Source organism: Hippoglossus stenolepis, chromosome 10 (genome assembly GCF_022539355.2).
Source record: "Hippoglossus stenolepis isolate QCI-W04-F060 chromosome 10, HSTE1.2, whole genome shotgun sequence".
NCBI classification, from domain to species: domain Eukaryota; kingdom Metazoa; phylum Chordata; class Actinopteri; order Pleuronectiformes; family Pleuronectidae; genus Hippoglossus; species Hippoglossus stenolepis.
Genome location: NC_061492.1, coordinates 7,959,562 through 7,978,370, shown reverse-complemented (window position 1 = coordinate 7,978,370; position 18,809 = coordinate 7,959,562). Strand labels below are relative to the sequence as shown.

Genomic DNA, 18,809 nt, shown 5'->3' with positions numbered 1-18,809 from the left:
AGAGGTGTGTGTGATGAGTGGAGATGAGTCACAGGCCGGGTTGAGAGGAGGTGTCACACAGATAACCCTTACAGATGGACAGCGGGGAGGGTTTAAGGTTTCAGACCTGTGTGTGTGTGTGTGTGTGTGTGTGTGTGTGTGTGTGTGTGTGTGTGTGTGTGTGTGTGTGTGTGTGTGTGTGTGTGTGTGTGTGTGTGTGTGTGTGTGTGTGTGTGTGTGTGTGTGTGTGTGTAAAAATGATATACCCTGGACAAAAAAAGAGTATAAGAAAGAATGTGTGTGTGTATATGAGTGGGAGAGTGAAACGAGAGGCCCTGACCTCCAGCAGCATTGACATGAGCTATCATCACGATAGCCCCGACCGATTCTCCACCAAAGAGAGGGAACACACATACTGACGTTTTGTTTTCCTCTCAGGGGTCAGATCCTCCACACCACAAATGGACCTCTCACCGTGCAGTTAGCTTTGGTCTCATTTGCAGAGGTTCACCACTCGTACTTCAGCCAGAACCCCAATAAAACACAAGTGCATGGAATTTATTTTGTGGTGTTCAAGTGACGCATGTTTGCAGAGATGAGGCCTCAGTTACTCTTTCTGGACTTTTGAACTTCTTCAATGTGTATCTCAAAACTTGTGTATTGTTGTTATTGTCTGCTGTGGATCTCCAGTGAATGGATGGAATAATAATTACTGCAGTATATTCAGCAGGTCGCAGTAGATTACACCTCTTTTCTGCTGTTCCTCCAACAAGGAGGTTATGTCTTCTCCACTGTCAACTGGTTTGTTTGTTTGCTTTTCAGCAGGATTGCACAAAAGCTACTGAACAGATTTGAAAGGATGGAAAATGGGCAAAGACAGAACCTGTTAAACCTTTTTTTAAACTTCCTTTAATATGGCGAGATAGGCGGCTTTTTGACATTTTCATCAATTTCCCTGGAAGTAATTCATGGATCTTGATGAAAGAAACATGGCATCTTTAGGGGAATGATATTTACGAGTGTGAAATTTGGTGCAGATCCAAATTAATATCTGAATCTGGCGGATTTAAATGTAATTTCATAAATCGACCTTTGCAGAGGTATGTGCTCTACTGACATTCTAGTTTAGATATCTTTTGGTTTATGTTGTCAGATGGCTGCACATATGAAACTGTGATTTTCCACTCAATCAGATGCATTGCATGTACAAAATGATCCCAAAAACATTGTGGATGAAGCTTTATAAATGTTTTTTAAAACTTGGTTTCCTTATGCACACCCCAGCCTGAGATAGTTTGTGGTGATAGTGTGAAGTGTGTGAGCTCCAGTTTAGAGTCATAAATATCATGTTTTATTGTGTATGAGAACAAAAGAGAAAAAGAAGCATTCCCCAATATCTCTTCATTAGTGGAATAATTGGTTCAGTAATTGATTTGTGGATCAAGGGAACTTTTTTAAGGCAACGATGCTGATTATAAATTGTTTTGAGCAAGAAAATAATCCAAACGTTTGCTCTTTCCAGCCCCTTAAATGTAATTGTTGCTTGTTTTTATTTTATAGCATTTTAAAATTAGTATCACACAAAACAAGGAACTTAACACACTGGGTTTAGGAACTTGTTTACATTTAATAGACTAAAATGGTAAATTCAGGCACAAACCGCAGTGAAAAACCTGTGAAAGTTTAACTCAACGGAAACTTTTATGCATATTTGTGTTTCTGAGATGTTTTTGTGTCACGTGACTTACCTGAAAACCTGAGATGCAAAACACAAACATACATTCAGCTCTCTAACGTCCGAGGTTAACAAATAAAAGAGGGAAAGATTTCAGCTCCCACTCACACACGCGCGGCAAAAGCAAGCGAGGATCATCTTCCTTTGTTCCTGCAGAGAGGTTTACTGTCTATAAACACTCGGCTTTTACGGCGGAACGTCCAAATAAAAAGCTTTTTGAAGAACTTCACCCAGTCAATTAGTCGAGCAGTGTCAATAGACCTGCCGCATAATGACTCACCTGTAATTGCGTGAGAACGAGCACTTACAGGAGACTGAGTGGCACGTCACATAGGCATGACAAAGCCCTCAATCTGTTTTTTAAGCACCCATTCTGTAATTGACCCCCACCCCTCCCTCCCTGCTCCCTTCACACACACACACACACACACACACACACACACACACACACACACACACACACACACACACACACATTTGAGTTCTGAAGTTGTTAACAATCACGTGGCTGATGACACTGGGTGGAGGATTCGAGGCTGTCGAAGGCTTCTCTTCCGTCTTGAAGCATGGCCGGTGGGAAGCTGAAATGACACTCGCTGGGCAAGCCGAGCTTATATTCACGTCCTTCTCCGGGCCTTTTCATTAACATGCGTCCTTTCTTTGTGCGGGGCAGTGGGATAGTGATCGGACAATTACCATAACTGGCTGATGTTATCTCAGCTCGGTTCAGAGGGGAAGATCAGCTGAACTGTTGAAACTGCTGAGAAGACAACCCCCCTCACACACACACACCTATTTCTTCCTGCAGCTCCTGCTCCTCTGCCTTCAGCCACTTCAAAATTAAATTCTTCTCCGTCTTCTACTTATTAAGCACCTCTCCCTAATTTCTGACGCTAAGTGGGCATCAAAGAGAAGCCCAGCGGCCATCAGGCAGCCTGAGGGGGCCGCACATGCTCCTGCAGAAAACCTGACCTTTGCATTTAGGAAATCAACTTGTCATTCATAATTTATTTGAGACAACATACTACTTAAATATCTTTGGAGTTGAGCTTTACCATTTAAAAAAAATTCCTGAGAAAAACACCAATTTGTGTTTAAAAGTTGGGTTCATGCGTAAAAACTAGCAGATAAAAGATTCTTTAGAATTGTGATCATATTATGATTTGTTTATATTTTAATAACGTCCAGTTGTTTACCCCCGAGACACGATGATGTACAGGGCACCCTCTGCAGAACAAACAATGCAACGCAAAGCTCCCCCCCCCCCTCGGCAGTTCAAAGTAGTCACTCTCTCCAAACATTATCATATAATTTGGGCCAGCCGTCAGCTTGTAAATAAGTGATGTAGAAGCCCATTGTGTGGTGGGGCACAGGTTGGAGACAGGCGTCTTTGCTCTGCCGGCATGAGCCGCCAAAGACAAAGGCAGGAGACAGAGCGTCTAACCTTTGATTCTTCTGAGGACTCAGCCGTCTTGTGTCAGGGCAGGACGCATCGGCCACAATCATGCCCCCGATGTGGGGGACGTCAAGAACAATAGAGTCACTCTCCCACAGTCAGGCTCAACAGCCCGCCCCGGCTGCAATTGGATTAGCGAGTGTCCAACCACCACATGTTAGTCAGGTTGACATAAAAGTGAAATATGAGAACAATAAGGCCTTCGCTCTAACGGGGGCACACGCTTTGAAATGGCATTGCATTTCTGTGACAGCTTCTGTAACCGAAAACTGAGAAAATCCATCACAGGACGATAATTTCCAATATTCATCTTTTTTTGGTGAAATGTGAATCGTGGAATGGTGTTGAAATGGTGAATAATAAGCCAGAGCATCAGAAAGATTCCTCTGCTTTTATCTTGTGTTTTAGATGAAAGTTGATTGAAACACATTAAAAGGCCAAAAGATAACTATGATAAAGGTGTAGAATTTAAATCCAAATTCATGTTGAAACCAAAACTGAAATTTACTGCCAACTTGTTTACACACACCCTTATATCTGATACATAAAATGATCAAATTCATTCTGTCTCAAGGGATGGATTCAAATGAATCAGTGCAGATTTCAGATCATTTCCCCTGTTTCCTTTAAAAAGTGACAGTTTTACACAGTGCTCTAATTTAGGCAAATACACAAAGCATGTATCTTGTGCTTGGTTTGAATGTATTATTGGAAGCAAGTCATGTTTTTATTTTTTTTTCTCCAAAAATGTATATAATATGAAAGCAATAAATATTACAAGTAAATAAACTTTACTTTTTAGATTGTTTTTACTATTTTCTCAATAAAAAAACTTATACAATCTAATGTACATTATGAAAAGTTGTACAGCTTTTTATGTTTAAAATAAGGACTCAATTTATTTTTAATATGTAGATATAAATATATATATATATATTTTGTCAAAATATATGATCATATTGTCAAAGAAAAAAAAAAAGTGAGACAAACATACACCTCAACATAAACGTTATAAATAAGGGTCCAAGTGAACTTTTTTTTTTTTTTTTGGAGTAAAGACCTTCTGATTTGTTTGAGCGTCCATGTTGCTTTTTTCAAGTCTCTAGTCCAAGTCCATGTTGCAGATAGTCTGTGTGTTAGCGGCAGCCGCAGCCCTCCACTACCATTTCCTGATAGTTTTTTAGGACCACCTTGTCGTGTTCGTCTAGGTAGAGCATGGAGATGGCGCTGAGCTCTGTTGGCACGCAGCAGGCCTTGGGAATGTTGTTGTTCACAGAGTTCACCAGTGTCTGAACAATGGCGTGGTTGGTTGAGTTCAGATGATCTGCCAGAGGAAAGGGGCATTCCCCGTGGCAGTAATAAGCCTGGTAACCAGGGGGCGCCACTATCCAGTCATTCCAGCCTACGTCGCTAAAGTCCACGTAGAGTGCGTGGCGCCGGCAGTTGCGGTTGCGTTTGCGGCCCCGTTGCTTGGGGCTGCGCTTGGTCCGGCGGGTCAGTGGGTGACCCTTCCCGTCGTGGCCAAAGGTAACCAGGAGGGGGCGCAGCTGCTCCCAGTCCTCACCAGGCTCCTGGTGTAGCGAGCGGCTGATGCGGACGTGTCGGCCCTGTTGACGCGGCGTTTGGTTGAGGTGCTGCACCTCCACAGCCAGCCCGTAATTTGGGAGGCGCTCACGAGTCCAGCGCAGCACGGCGGGGCTGACGTCGAAGCTCTCCCATTGTGACGCATTTTGCCGCACGAGCCGCGTATCCAAGAGCTGCGTGATGAGCTGCCCGGGCCGCGGGGGCTTCAGCACCTCATACACGTTTATCCGGTGAAGCCCCTGCTCGTCTGAGAGGGCGTTAGCGACGACCTCGTCAATCTGATGACGGTAGAGCCTAAGTTCGGCGGAAGAGAGCAGCTCATCCTCCGGGATGCTGCTGAGGTTGAACAGGAAGCGAAAGGGCGTGGTCTCGCCAACGTCCAGATCGTGCACCTTTTCCATGTGCTCTGAAAATGAGGAGGAGGAGAAATGTTAGCTCAAGTGAAAAATTCCATAATGTTCAGTGTTGGTAATATCCACGAATACAATGTGTAAAAAAACCTCACAACTTTCCCATTAAGACTTTAAAGTTTCCATGACGACATTGACAGAACCAGCAGATAAAACAATTAAACGCGGCTTTAAGTTGTGCTAACCTCACATTTTCACACTTCCAACACGTTTTTACCTGACACAAAAAGGACGTGCAGCATACGCGCACTTTTCCCGGCTTCTGCAGTACTCAACAATATAAATATACAGCGTCCACGCTTCCTTATCTATCTCCACGGATTATCCAGCCCTTCTCTCAATGCCTTTCTCCGAGCACTTTGCTGAAACACGCATTACAAGGAGGGTGGTGATTAACGTACCACAGCTACAGTATAAACACAGTGGAGGCTCCCTGTTCCACGCTCAGTCTGCAGATTTCTGGCAAGATCACCATTGTTGGGGAAAGGAATGTTGTGTCTACTATTTTCCTGCTCAATCCACCCCTGTTATTTCACACCCAGGCTCTAATCTTACCCAGGTGGTTCTCATTATTAAAACCTGCTGTGTTTTTGATTAGCTCCGCAGTTTGTTCACTTAAGACATTTATCATTTTCATCATGAATAATCATTAAGGGGTCAGACAATACAGTAGAATCTCATTTATCCGAAGCCCATGGAGGGGGTGTTCGGCTGATTCAAACATTTTTGTACACGTTAACCTTCTCATGTGCTTCGTCGTTTAATTCATAAATTTGACAAACGAGGACACGTCTCCTGTTACACCCAGCGAATAAAAAGACACACTTTTCTTGCAGAATTCTGAATTAGTAGTTGCATGCTTTACCGTCCCTGTAAACACGTCTCCTCACCAAAACCGTCCGTCTGCTGCAGACTGTAATACCTCACCATGTTTTGGACAGATCAGCCAACTGAATCACACTATCGCACAATGGTGCTCCCATGAAAGCAAGCACTCCTACTCAAAAGACCTCAAAGCGTATTATTAACATAGTTTAGCAGAGGAGAAGGAGGGTAAATGCCTGTAGAGAGCAGTCGGAACACGCACACACACACACACATTCTCACACACACACGCACACGCACGCATGCATGCATGCACGTACACATTGCATCACAGGCACAAGTTCCTCCTCCAGCGGCGGTGCTCTTTCTTCCTCTCCTGCCTTGGTACGTTGCCGTGTTGGTGTGTGTTGGCGTGTGTTGCCACGAGCAGTGTGTTTGACAAGCCCCATTAAGGCTGACTCATCCCTCCTTCCTCACTCCTCCCCCTAAGGGTGGACATGTTCTGGAGCCCTAAAGCCCCCCGGTTCTCTCAGTTCACTACGCCACAAGGTCACTCGCTAACTCTCAGCTCCGTTTCTCTCTGCCGACGGTTTTTTAAGCGTTTAACCAACGCACTCCAGTCTGGCTTTCCAGCCTCAACGTACATTTAGCAGATCAGTCAACCTGGAGTTTCTCCTGGTCTAATTGAAACGTCTGCAGCTGTCGCTAAAACTAAGCAGATCCAAGTCACAATAAACAGAAACCCTTCTAACATTCCAGCCTTTCTATCGCACCAGCTCCTGAGACTGTTTTTCCATCTCTCCCGAGAGCTGCAGCGTCTGCTCTCAGCACCCACATTGTTGGCAGTAGGGGCTTTATTTAGAAGGCTGCAAGAGTAGCATTAAAGATAATTGCACGTTGAGGAAGGTCCCTCTAAAAGAGCCCTCCATATAAACTGGAGACATGAGACATGAGAGAGGAGCACACTCCAACTCCAGGCCAAGACTGCAGCTTTTTTAAGCCGTGTTCTGTTGGGTGGGGTGAGAAGTGCAAGTCAGTAATATGGAGGCATGCTTTTCTTTCAGCTGCTAACCAAACACACAGAGTTTTGTCAAATGAGGCTCTTGAGAGCTTGTCTGGCAGATTTTTTTGACCCTCTTTAGACCACATCCTTAGATTCCTTGGTTATGGTGTGATGGGTGGAGCTGCCTCACAGTCGTGATTCAAGGGATGTAGGAAATGTTTTTTTAATCCTGAAAACTTACCAGTTGTCAACCATGCTGATGGAGTATAATACCACTAAACTTATAAGAATGCCCGGAAACTGTGACCTTGGTTATGGTGAATAGTTTCTGCCACATGATGCAAACATCCTCCTTTTCTTTTCTCCTTACCTTCATGGTGGAAGCCCCTCACAGTGTTGGCCCGGCTGGCTGACCTCTCTGGGTACTCAAAAGCGATGTCATGCCCCCCAGCCTCCTCGGCCTCCCCCGACTGCAGGCGGTAGAGGTCCAGCAGGTAGCGGGGCACCGTGGTGGAGCGGCTGGGCCGCGGCCGCCTCTTGAGGCCGAACATGTGCAGCAGCGTGGCCTCGAAGTCCCGCAGCAGTTCATGGCTCTGAGCGGCCGAACGACCCTGAAGGCCCGGTACTTTCTTTTTCCCTTCTTCAGGTATCAGACTAGCATGGTTGCTCTCTCCCAGCAGGACTTGGCATATTAAAATGACCATCAGCATTCGATTACCAGGAATCATGATGTCTCTGGGGGGAGCAGCAGATGGCACAGGGAATTATTAGGAGAGAGCTGGAAAGAGCAAAGAGCAAGAAAACACAACAAGGGACAAGGAAAGGAGAGAAAGGCCTTGGTTTTAACTGTCAGAAAATATTAGTTTTTTGGCTTTTTCATCCCTGTCTTCGCCATCCCCTCTGTCCCTAGCTCTGACTGGTTTTCATAGTCTGGTCTGCCTTGTTTAAACTGTCCCTGATCAGATCGGCTACTTGCCGTTTACCTTTGGCGACATCCTTCACAGGTAAACAGCCGGTTCAAGAACCCAACTTTTTTCGAATTTAAGCCGTTCCTATCCACTCCCTCCCTTCCCCCCCTCATCTCCTCCCTCCTCCACCGTGATTAGACAAATAAAAGCGGCAGCCCTGGGGTCAGAGAAAATTCTTAGCTCGATAAGGAGCCTCGTCCCCTCTGAGTCTGCTCCAGCAAGCCATGGGGCAAACCTTGGGCTATTTAACCGAAAAAGCTCTTCCTCATGCGTATACATTATTAAAGTGCTGTTGAACGCCACATAAATCAATTACTAGTTGAATGGAGGGAGAGAGGGGAAAACGTGAGATACTGAAATTGAAATGAAAAGGTCCACTTACTTACCGACAGAAAATAAAGCATGGGAAAACAGTCCATGTTTGTTGGGAGCGGGCGATGGACACGTTTTTCCAGGAAATGTTAGGTGGTGTTGGGCGGCTGCAGGAGAACGTTGGAGTGACCCTGTTCCTGAAAGACACAGACGAAAACATACATGAGGCGAAGGCAATTGCAAACACGTCAGGCGAGAAGTCGGAGAAATGCACGTATGTCAGTGTGTGTTTAAGTGGGCAAGAGAGAGACCCGGTGTCTCTTTAAAGCTTATCATTTTGGCTCATGGGCTAAGCTAGCTATTTACTGTAGCTGGAATGTAAGGAGGTATGTGCCACAACACAGAGAGCAGATCCCCAATGCCTCCAGAAAACACACCTCGACTATTTCACAAATTAAGCAGAAACCTTCAATGAGAGAGCGAGAGACAGAGAAAAAAACAAAACATCAGATAACAGCCGGATTCAACTGAGAAAAAAAAAACCTGAAGCAACCCTCTCATGTTCACACACAAAGACCAAAGAGCTGATAACACCACTTTGATCAGGAGTGGTAAAAATCCATACCCAAAACAAGAGGGCGGCGAGCGTTCAAGAACCCCAACTCCAAGTGAACTCGCCAAACCTTCATCCGTCCAAACAAATGAGATCAGCTTTTTTCCGTTTAAATAGATGCATCTCGAAAGGGCCTCATCTCTTAGTAACGCTCCCCTACTTGAGGGATCAAACAGGTTGTAGTGACGCTGATGACAGGCCTCCTGCTCTTTGACACCACTGTCATCAGTGGGAGAGTCGTACGCTCAGCGCTGGAGTATGTGCGGCGTGTTGCAAGGGGGTAATGTGTCTCTAATGAAGCCACACCATCGAGGTTTAAGCACCAGAAGAAAACACACGTTGGTTTTCGAGGAGCAGCATCTCCAAATAAAAACCTGAAAATCATTCTGTGTAAACGAAAAAAGATTATTCAACAGCTTTAACAGTTCCCCCCGCTCCTCTCTCGAATTTAACAAGCGCTGCAGTGTGGCTGCAATGATTCAATTCTTTTACACGTCATTTAAACGTGTTAAACGCTGCTGACTCACACTAATAAAATTACCAAATTTCTGACACCAGTCACCACCACCACAACAACGGCACCACGGAGCAGACATTTTAACTCTGGAGCGATGCAGGGCTTTGGTCATCATTTGGAGCCGGTTCCTGCTGGAGAGCGCCCAAGCATTACTACACAGTGAGGATGCACATGAACGCTGTGTGTGCGTGTGAGAGTGTGTGAGTGTGTTTAATATACGTTTTGTGTATTTGAGTGTGTGCGAGCAATGTCGGGCTTGGTATCTTTGTGATTATCTTGGCCCCTGCATGGCTCACTGTACATGCAATCAAGGATCTTTTCCCTAACAGCATTAGACTTTGACCTCCGATTGACCCCCCACCCCCCTTTTTCCCCTCCTCGGTCATGACACTAGATCCCAGTGTGTGCGAGGAGAAGGTGATGTGCAGTGCGTGTGTGCATGAGCTAAACGACGTGCACGCGCGGGTGTCTGTATGCACGCACAAGTGTGTGCTACCGCTTGCATGTTTGTGAGAACTGTGGCAAAGAGAGAGAGGAGGGTTCAGAACATGATCAGCTCTATTACCCAAGGGGTGGAGGGGGGGTAATGTGTGTGTGTGTGTGTGTGTGTGTGTGTGTGTGTGTGTGTGTGTGTGTGTGTGTGAGTGTGAGAGGGAGAGAGTGAATGTGTGTGAGTGCACATCTCTGACAACAAATGTTCATTGTCCAGAGAGGGCCTCTCCCATGATTACAGGGATTCATAGTACTCAAAAACACTGACCATACAGAACATCTTGTAACTGTAACCAGCCACTGACAAAGCTGCGGGCTAAAACGGACAGACACTCAAAAGTGGTGCGATGATGATGAAAGAAAATGCGAGGCAGGCGGGGAGCGACTTTCAACTCTGGGAAAAAGTTATCGCGTTCATGTTCGAGTGGCCTGTTTCCACCAGGGGCGATTGGGAACAAAATATACTTTTTGCACCTAACTCAATGCGTTTTCCACCACAGAAGTTTGGATTCACATTTACTCCTCATTCAGCGAGAGCAACAAAAAAAAATTTCTTCAAGATTTTTACAACAATGTCCGAAGTTTCACATTCAGACAGACAGAAACATTTTCCAAAAACAAACGCAGGCCCAGGGAGCAATTAGGCCGCAGCAGTCAACTGCCCTTGGCTTTGCTCGGTCCCCCTTGGCCTCTCTCTCCCTCCCTGACCACAGATAATGTGATCAGACTCTGCACATGGCTCTTCAGATGTGTTTCATGAGGAATTTGACAGTGATGGTGGGAGGGAAGATGAGAGGGGGGGAGGAAGAGGAGGGAGGGCAACAGGTTACCGCTGGAACAGCCAAATCTATGGCCTGATTCTTTTTTTTTATCATTAAAACGACAGTAAATCAGTTCAGCAACCTGTTTATAGTCATGGGAGTTTTTCTGATCAATGCTAATGCTGCTTTAGATTGTTTACAATTCATTATAATATTGTGTATCTATGATTCTAACAGTGACTCCATATAAATGAAATGAGAAATAATATAATTTAAACACTATCCCTTTTAACAAATTCATTTGAATGGTCTTCCTGTTAATATCTGGCTTGTGACTGGAGGTTACAGGAGTTTAAATAATAACTAAGGCTTCACTCAATAGGATCCAACAAAGTGCAATATCCTCATGTCTGTTGAAAGAAATAAACCAGGGACCTGCAATGTGTGTTGTTGTTGAGTAGTGGTTTGGGGTTTTATTAGCTCCCAGTGAGCACTTCAGCAGGAAGAACATTCACAGTCAGTGAGATCACTGAGAGCAGGTTAATGGTTTTTGTTTAAGCTGTGGTGTTGTGTGAAAGAAAACATCTCTGATACAAATGTCGAGCTTCACGACTTTCATTACTTCAAGGAGAAATTAAAACACAACTGGAAAAAATATCAACTTCAAATGCTCCCAGATAATTTGCCTCACAAGTTGAAAGTGTTAAAAAAATACAGAAATCAGAAAATATCAGGTGACTTCATCAACAAAAAGTCAACTCCTGAGCCAATATTTTCCCGAAACCTCAAAAGCAAATTGTAGCCAACTCTTTGCCAGGCACATTAATGAAAAAGGGAATAAATACCTATTTGTAATTTTTAAAAAAAATGATACATAAATGCATTTCCATTCAAACTGTGTTAAGTCAGTTTCCCTGCACGATGGAGGAGAAATGTGAGATGAAAGGTAAAAGGTGTGTGCCAAGGACGCCATGCGCCCGCAGGCCGCAAAATGTTTTCTGTGCTGCTGCTGCGCGACGGGATGAAATGACACAATTTCACTCCATAATCGTTTGTTACGAGCAGGTGTAAACATGTGAGACCTTGTTTTCCATTGTCGCTTCCCAATTATCAACCGGTTTCAACTCTACTGTAACGTTATACCTCTGTAATGTGTTGGCACTGGATGCTTCTTTTTTTTTTTCTCGTTGGTGCAGACTTCGTCATACTTGGACCGAACTGTGGCTTTTTCAGTGACGCATGAATTGTTGTTGACCTGTTTGAGAAGCGGGATTTAATACCAATTTTAAAATAAACTTTAAAATAAAATAAAGTAATTTTTCTTTTTCACGTCCAGGCTGAAATTCCGGGCTGTGCCATCTCCCATCTTTTACTTTTTACGCGTAAAAAAACCGGCATGACGCGAAGCGGACACAGGTGTTAAATCCCGCAGAATCTCAGCAGAAAGTTCTGAAAAACATTCAAATCTGCACAGTTGAAATATTTTAAAGGTATTTAAGGAAAAACAAACGCGGAGAAACCGAAAGCTCAGTTTGGAAATGACCTCACTTGCTGCTCAACTCTCCGGCACAAAAGGCTTTTAACCTGTTCGAGCTCCACCAGGATCGCTGCGCTATTCAACCCCCCCCCAAAATAAAATCCTTCCTTTCACTTTACCCCTCTCCCTCTGTCAGTGTGAGACTATTATGGGATTGTAAGCTTCTATATTTCTACAGCACTCGGTGAAGTCGCCAAAAACACCAAACCCAGTGGCACAGTCACAAACTGTCAACGGTGATTCCTCCTCCTCCTCCTCCTCCTCGTGTTATTCAACAGGTTCGGTTCCCATTTAAAAGCTCCGGTGTCTGGATCGTTGATGTGTGTGGGTGTGTAGAAGGGGGGTGGGGGGGGGGATGAGCGCTTACCATCAGTAAGAGGTCCAGGTATCCTCGAGCGGAGTGAATAATAACGAAAGGAGAGGTGGAGAAAAGCAGGCACGTCCAGGCGCAACGCCGAAAAATGAGCCTTAAATGAGAAGTTTGGTGCCTTTTTGGCTCATTAATCCTTTTTAAACGCACCGGAGCGGACCCGGGGTCGGAGCGTGAAGAGGCCGGGGCGCACGGGCTCTGCAGCGGGGAGTTTTCCTATCCGTCCTCCGGTACGGTTCGTGAGAGGGCCGGCGGTGCGCAGAGCGAGGGGGAAACTTTTCAAATGATCCAGCATCTATGGCTCCTTCCAGTTTTTATCCCTCCCTGCCTCCTCCCTCTCTCCATCCCTCCCTCCCTCCCTCCATCCCAGACCCCCACCTCCCTCATCTGTCTCAAACACCTTGGATAACCCCCCCCTGCCCGTCTCTCCTCCTCCACCTCCTCGTTGCGCGCTGCGGTTTTTTTTCTCTTTTGCATTATTATGTGAAACTTCGCCACTTTGCATTTAAATGCCGGGACGCAGACAGTAAACTGAATGAGAAGAAGACGCGTCTAGCTGCAGATGTAAACAATTGGTCTATAAGGAGAACTGGAGCAGGATTTATTGGCCACAGAGGTGATCGAAATGGAAGAAAGTCAACTTTTAAAGTTATTTCACTGATGAACAATGAAATCAGACTAATAAATATGTCAAATATCGAGTCAAAATAATGTTCCCTGTGCGGTTTGTTGTATTTCTTTCCCTTTTTTTTGGGGACATTAATCACACCCGCTCACACTTCTCTCTCAGACATTAATCCGTCCTCCCCCTGAAGTAAAACACAATCATAAATTAGTAATTTTTATCAGAATATGTTTTATTCTCCTTTAGCAGTTATATTGGAATTTATTTACCTCCATGTCCCATCGGGAGGTCACCAAGAGAGATAACAGAGCCCTTAATAGTTCCTACTGTCATTGATATAAATACAGAACACAATGAAGTTATTTGTACTTTAACTCAAAAATAATATAATCAAGTTTGTACACTTATTTTTTGGGAAGATATTGTAGATAAAGATGTAGACATTTGTTAGTTGAAGTTATTTGTCCTTTTACTCAACAGCTTTTTTTTTTATCAGCTTTATTTGGTTACACTTATTTTTAGGGCACATATATCGTTATATATTGTTAACAAATGGTTTCACAGAAGGTTTGTTATTTTATTTGTCTTTAAATATAACAGCTTCTTTTTTTAAATTCTACTTTACATGGTTACTCTGATGTTTGGGGAACGCATTGAAGATAAACACACGTAGACATAGTGTTAACAAAACTTCATAAAACAGTTTTGTAAAAGTCATATAAGGAGTTTTTTTGACAATTCAGTAGTGAGGAAAATAAATCTATAGAATATCCACCTAACATGTTGTGCTTAAAGTCTTTCATTATGTTCATTAGTGTGTAAAATAAAGGGTGAACAACGGATCTCGTGGATCCTCTTCAGTCGTGGAGTGTGAATCAATGTTCTGCAACAAAAGACCTCATTACAGCATCATCTGAGGAATCCTGAGACGAATCAGATCAAATGCTGCACTAAAGCACATGGACAGATTTATCCTCGTAATAAGCAGCTGCAATAAAGTCCACGTTTTATTATGACTTTCAAAATTCATTTATTTCATTCAATATAATCCCCACAGATGTTTACTCACTGCCTTTGCCAATGTAGTTTATCCAGTGCTGGCAACAGGTAACCGCTGTGGATTGCTGTTGTTTGAAGTAAGCAGCCTTTTCTTGTCTTTACGGGGCAAACTTCATCGAGCTTCAGGGTTCTTGGGAATTTCCGCACACTAACACTGAGACCAGTGCTGGGGACAAACTGCAGAGGTGGATTCACTCTCTGGTCCACTGCATATGTGTCATTGTCACAGTCCAGGGATTTAGCCTCAGGTAATGATTGAAAAGTCTGCAGGTTTTGGCACAATAAGACAAGTAAAACACAGCGAAACTTGTCAATAGATTTTAATTTCCATAGTAAAACAAATTAAATCCCAAACTCTACAACTAGAATAAGGGTTGCTAGTCTGAGATCTTCAGCACAGAGATTTTAAAAAAAAGGGTTAGAGTGATTCTTTAAAATCTGCTTGGGAGAGAATTTATTTTGTTAATCATTATTGATCTCCTCACTCACCCTGACATGCTTTGGTTGCACAGTCTTATGCCCCATTGAGCTCTTCACTGCTGAGCCTTAAGATAAGTACCCATGCAAAAAGGTGCAAATCATTGGCATGTGCGTGGTGTGTGTATCTGTGCGTTCATGTACATGTGTGTGCATGCATGCGTGTGTTTGTGCACTCGTCCATGTGTGTGGCTTTAGAAACGTGCTGTATGACTCAGGCCACTTCCCTGCACCTTCTCGCACATACCATCCGCATGACTCTCGTTGCTGGATCTCAAGCTGTGATTGTCTCATTTCAACACCATTACTAAAACCATTTGTGTTTTGGGGACCTTGTCATGCACAATTTATTTTTCGGTCAGACCTCTCAGGCCTCTCTTTTCATGTTTCATGTTTTCACTTTCGAGTTCTAATGACTGGGACTAATCATGCTGATGACCTAATGGTGTTTCAGGATATTAGTAATGATCCAACTTTCCTCTTTGCCAGCCAGCGCCTCATGAATTGATATTATTACATAATTGAAGCAGTGTTTATCTTGAATGCAGCTGAAGGTCCTTCAACAGCTCTGCAGGTAGACAGATCATATTTGCTCATGTACATTTCAATCCCATGAATCCAAAATAAAAACAACCACAATCCAAAATAAACCCTCAGTTGAGTGCATACCTTTTTTTTTTTTTTTTTAAACCCGCCCTTTCTCACAATGTTAAAGAAAGTGAAAAAAAAGTCCCAAATCTGACCCCTGATCCGGATCCACACCAAAATGTTATGGGTTCTTCTCTGACACGTAGCGCATTCCTTTTGCCCAAATCCTTCCAGTTGTTTGTGTCTAATCGTGCTTACAAACAAACAAACAAACCAAACAAACAACAAACAAATGGACTGGTTTTGAAAATATAACCTTCTTTGTGGTGGTAATAATAAAAAAAATAAAAAAATTAATATTTATTCTATAGTTGTGCAATATGTCAGTGAAATATGAAATGTGCACTTTGATTAGAACACTGCTGCTTATTATTTTTCAGTTTTGTTAGTTGTTAGAGATCATATTACTTCATTTCATTGCACTTTGTTCCCCTATCCATAACATGTGTGACGAGACATTGGTGCAGTCTTACAGAAACATCACAACAGCACTGTCTGTTTCAGGTAAACTAACAAAGACCAAAGTCATTATACAACAAGATGCCTCTGTGACATTACTGAGACATGAGATACCCAGATGCCATGTCGGTGTGTAATCTGCAGATGTGTCAAAGACAATCAGACAAGACCACACCGGCATTACCCGAGACCGCAAGATGCAAAACTGCAGATAAACTTCAAAACTGTCACGAAAACAGAGTTTAAAGACATTTCTTTTGCTCAGATAAGATAAAGATCAACCTGTGCAGTACCAGTGTACCAGTATAGTGGAAAAAGAGACATTTGTATAGTAACAGAACAGATCGTGCATCAAGTGCGTCATTTGTCAAACATACGGGGTGGAGTTAGGGGTGGAGTTCTTTCATGCAACTTATACTTCTGTACATAAATGACAGTACGCCACATACAAAGGGTATAAAAGTATCATACAAGTTTCTGCTTTAGTGTAAGAAATATCATGTTTGATTTAACAAAAAATAGGTTGTAACCCCTTGGGTCAAACTGCACCAACACATTTGTTTAAAGTTAATGTCCCGATACACATTACTTAACAGAAACTCTATATTTTACAAATATGTTTAATGACTCTAGCAGATGTCATTGTTTCTCTGGACCCTGCTGACGGCAGCAGTATCACGTTATGTGGTCGATGTTATAAATATTATATGTAATATTTATATTTCAGTGGTAAATGATCATTATTGAGGCTCATGAATATGTTTTAATAACAGTGTAGCAGCTTGGTTATTTCATGTAAACGAGTCAGGAGTTGAGAAGATTCCTGTGTCACCTCTTAGATATATTTGAATGCATGTAGTAGTTTTTTGAAGAACCATCGGTCACTTTGTTTCTCTACTGAATTGTTCTTAATAGTTAGTAATGATCTTGTTAGTAATTTCGTGGTTGTTACACTGTCTTCTATTATTTTAAAAACTCTGGGGCTGCGTTGTGGTCTGTACGGGCAGAAACCGAGATATTTGGAAAACGGTGACATAGAAACTCACAACCACTTGCTGATTTGGTCTTTTTAGTCTGGACGTAGCCTTCGCTATTATTAGCCTAACTTTTCCTTAACTGACAAACAACCGCAGAGTAGATTGGCTTCCTGCCTTCACTGACGTCACCTACATACAGAAAACGCTGGGCTGGACGGAGATCGTTTTTGTTAAACGTAGAAGTGTGGATCCAGCCCCTCCATTGCACGTTCCTGCCTTTAATACTGCGGTGTAATAAAGGCGTAACATTCCCACCTTTAACAATAACGGCTGTATATAACGGGCTAGTGTTGCTGATATATATTTATTTCATTAATAATAAAGCTAGAGCTGGAGCACTTGAAGTTAGGATGTCCTGTCGTAGGTGTTGACCAGGCTTAGCCCCTTTGAGCCCCTCCAGTTCCGAAGGAGATTACCGACTGCGGGTGGCTTAGACCCACAGGCAGCGACTGACTGACTTATTTCCCTAATTATGATATGAACGTACGATCCAACTGTCCGAGTGTGTGGGCATGTGTCGACAAAAAAATTATCTAAAAGTGCCCATTTTAAAATCGTAAAAAAGGAAAGTATCTCATGCATCCAGCCAACTATAAAGTTATTTTCCACTTTTTTATTTTTTGTGTGTTGGAAAAGGGACTGCACAAACCTGTGGAAAGTTCACCTGCCCTCACTTTCCTTTGAGCAAGCTGAGCACATGAGTCACAGAGCTCCCTTATCTGCTGACATTTGCCTTTGGCCATTTAGGGGAGAGGTCGGCCGTTGCTTCGCTGTTTTCTCGTTAGTTTGGAGAGTGGGGTCATTTCACCTCTGTGCGCCCGTGTCACTAAATCCTGCTCGGAGCCGCTCACCTGTGAACGCCAGCCCTTAATCAGCAGCAGCTCAAAGGCGACCCGGCCACGTAGACCCCAAGCCCAATGTCATAACACACCTCCATTTTCTCTTTCTTCTCTTTCAGACGCTCCGTGAAGTGTTCACTAGTGCCGACACGCGCCGCAGCCATTGATCAAACCTCAGCTTTCACTAATGCTCGGACTTCTCATTGGAACATTCTTCAACGCAGCCGCCTTGTGTTTCTTTGGGTGCTTGGGCCGCTTGTCCTGTAATCCCCTAAACCAGCCCTGGGACCTGAAAGCCTGTAAGTGGTGTGAGGGGTTAAGGGAGGGAGAAGGACGAGGGAAACAGAGTATGAGGATGATTGGACAAACTATTTTAATCCCTGTAATGGAATTGGCATGTAAACTCATGAACCTAGAAGTAAACAGAAAGAAAATGGAGAGGGGTTGGATGTTGAATTGAGCCTGGGGAGCCGGGGGAGCTGTGTTGAAACTCACATCTCCAAACTGCTCGCAACCCCCACCCCCCCTTCGGCAGAACAAAGATAGGGTCGAAGTCTTTTCCGGATCTTCTTCAACCGACATCACTGTTTAGATAAACACTATAAGTTTCCTTCTACACGGAATGTTTAGGTTTGAAGTCAGCGATTTTGTTCTTGTGCTGTCGTCCAAATCAGAGAATAGAGAGTTTTGGCCTGAATAGCTAAGAGGGTATCAGCAGCCTGAGTTGTTTTAATGATAAGATAAAAAAGAATCTGGGGTCGGAAATAAAAAGTGGCCATGCCCAGCCATCATCTCATATAACACTCTTGCTGGAGAATATCATCAAACCCATTAGACACTCCAGCGTATGCGATTAAGGTTTAGTCTGCGGATGCTGTGGAGTTGCGGGCTGCCTTCCTGCCAAGTGAGTGGCAGGACTTTAATGTCCTTCCATCTCCTGCTGTCGCTGCTGCAAACCTGCCCCTGCCAGATGTTATCAAAGGCAGCTGGTCAAGTGAGTGGTGGAGGGGGCCTTTTTTTAGGCCTTTCCTTCCCTCTGTCAGGGTGCAAGGAGACACACTCTGGCTTCAACACTGTCCAGACGCAGCCTGAGTGGGGCAACG

The 18,809-nt window shown here is 43.8% G+C and overlaps 1 protein-coding gene across 2 annotated transcripts; it reads right to left on the bottom strand.

The window, feature by feature from the left end:
- Window positions 1-2,582: 2,582 nt before the first annotated feature.
- Window positions 2,583-12,840, bottom strand: bmp4 (bone morphogenetic protein 4). Of its 2 annotated transcripts, none has more exons than XM_035169022.2 (4): window positions 12,560-12,840; window positions 8,343-8,469; window positions 7,363-7,727; window positions 2,583-5,160 (listed from the first exon to the last, which is right to left on the bottom strand). In XM_035169022.2, exons 3-4 carry the CDS (start codon window positions 7,718-7,720, stop codon window positions 4,307-4,309), a joined length of 1,212 nt encoding a protein of 403 aa, XP_035024913.1. In that variant the 5' UTR covers window positions 7,721-7,727; window positions 8,343-8,469; window positions 12,560-12,840; the 3' UTR covers window positions 2,583-4,306. The 2 variants fall into 2 exon arrangements, with proteins under 2 accessions (XP_035024913.1, XP_035024911.1); XM_035169020.2 differs by having other exon boundaries at window positions 2,584-5,160; window positions 8,347-8,469.
- Window positions 12,841-18,809: the final 5,969 nt, after the last annotated feature.

What these genes read in the sequence shown, in the direction of transcription:
- bmp4 (XM_035169022.2), bottom strand. Translation starts at nt 7,720, where the DNA reads ATGATTCCTGGTAATCGAATGCTGATGGTCATTTTAATATGCCAAGTC. An exon ending in GAGGGGCTTCCACCATGAAG is followed by an intron (nt 5,161 to 7,362) that starts GTAAGGAGAAAA and finishes CCTCATTTTCAG; the next exon opens with AGCACATGGAAAAGGTGCAC.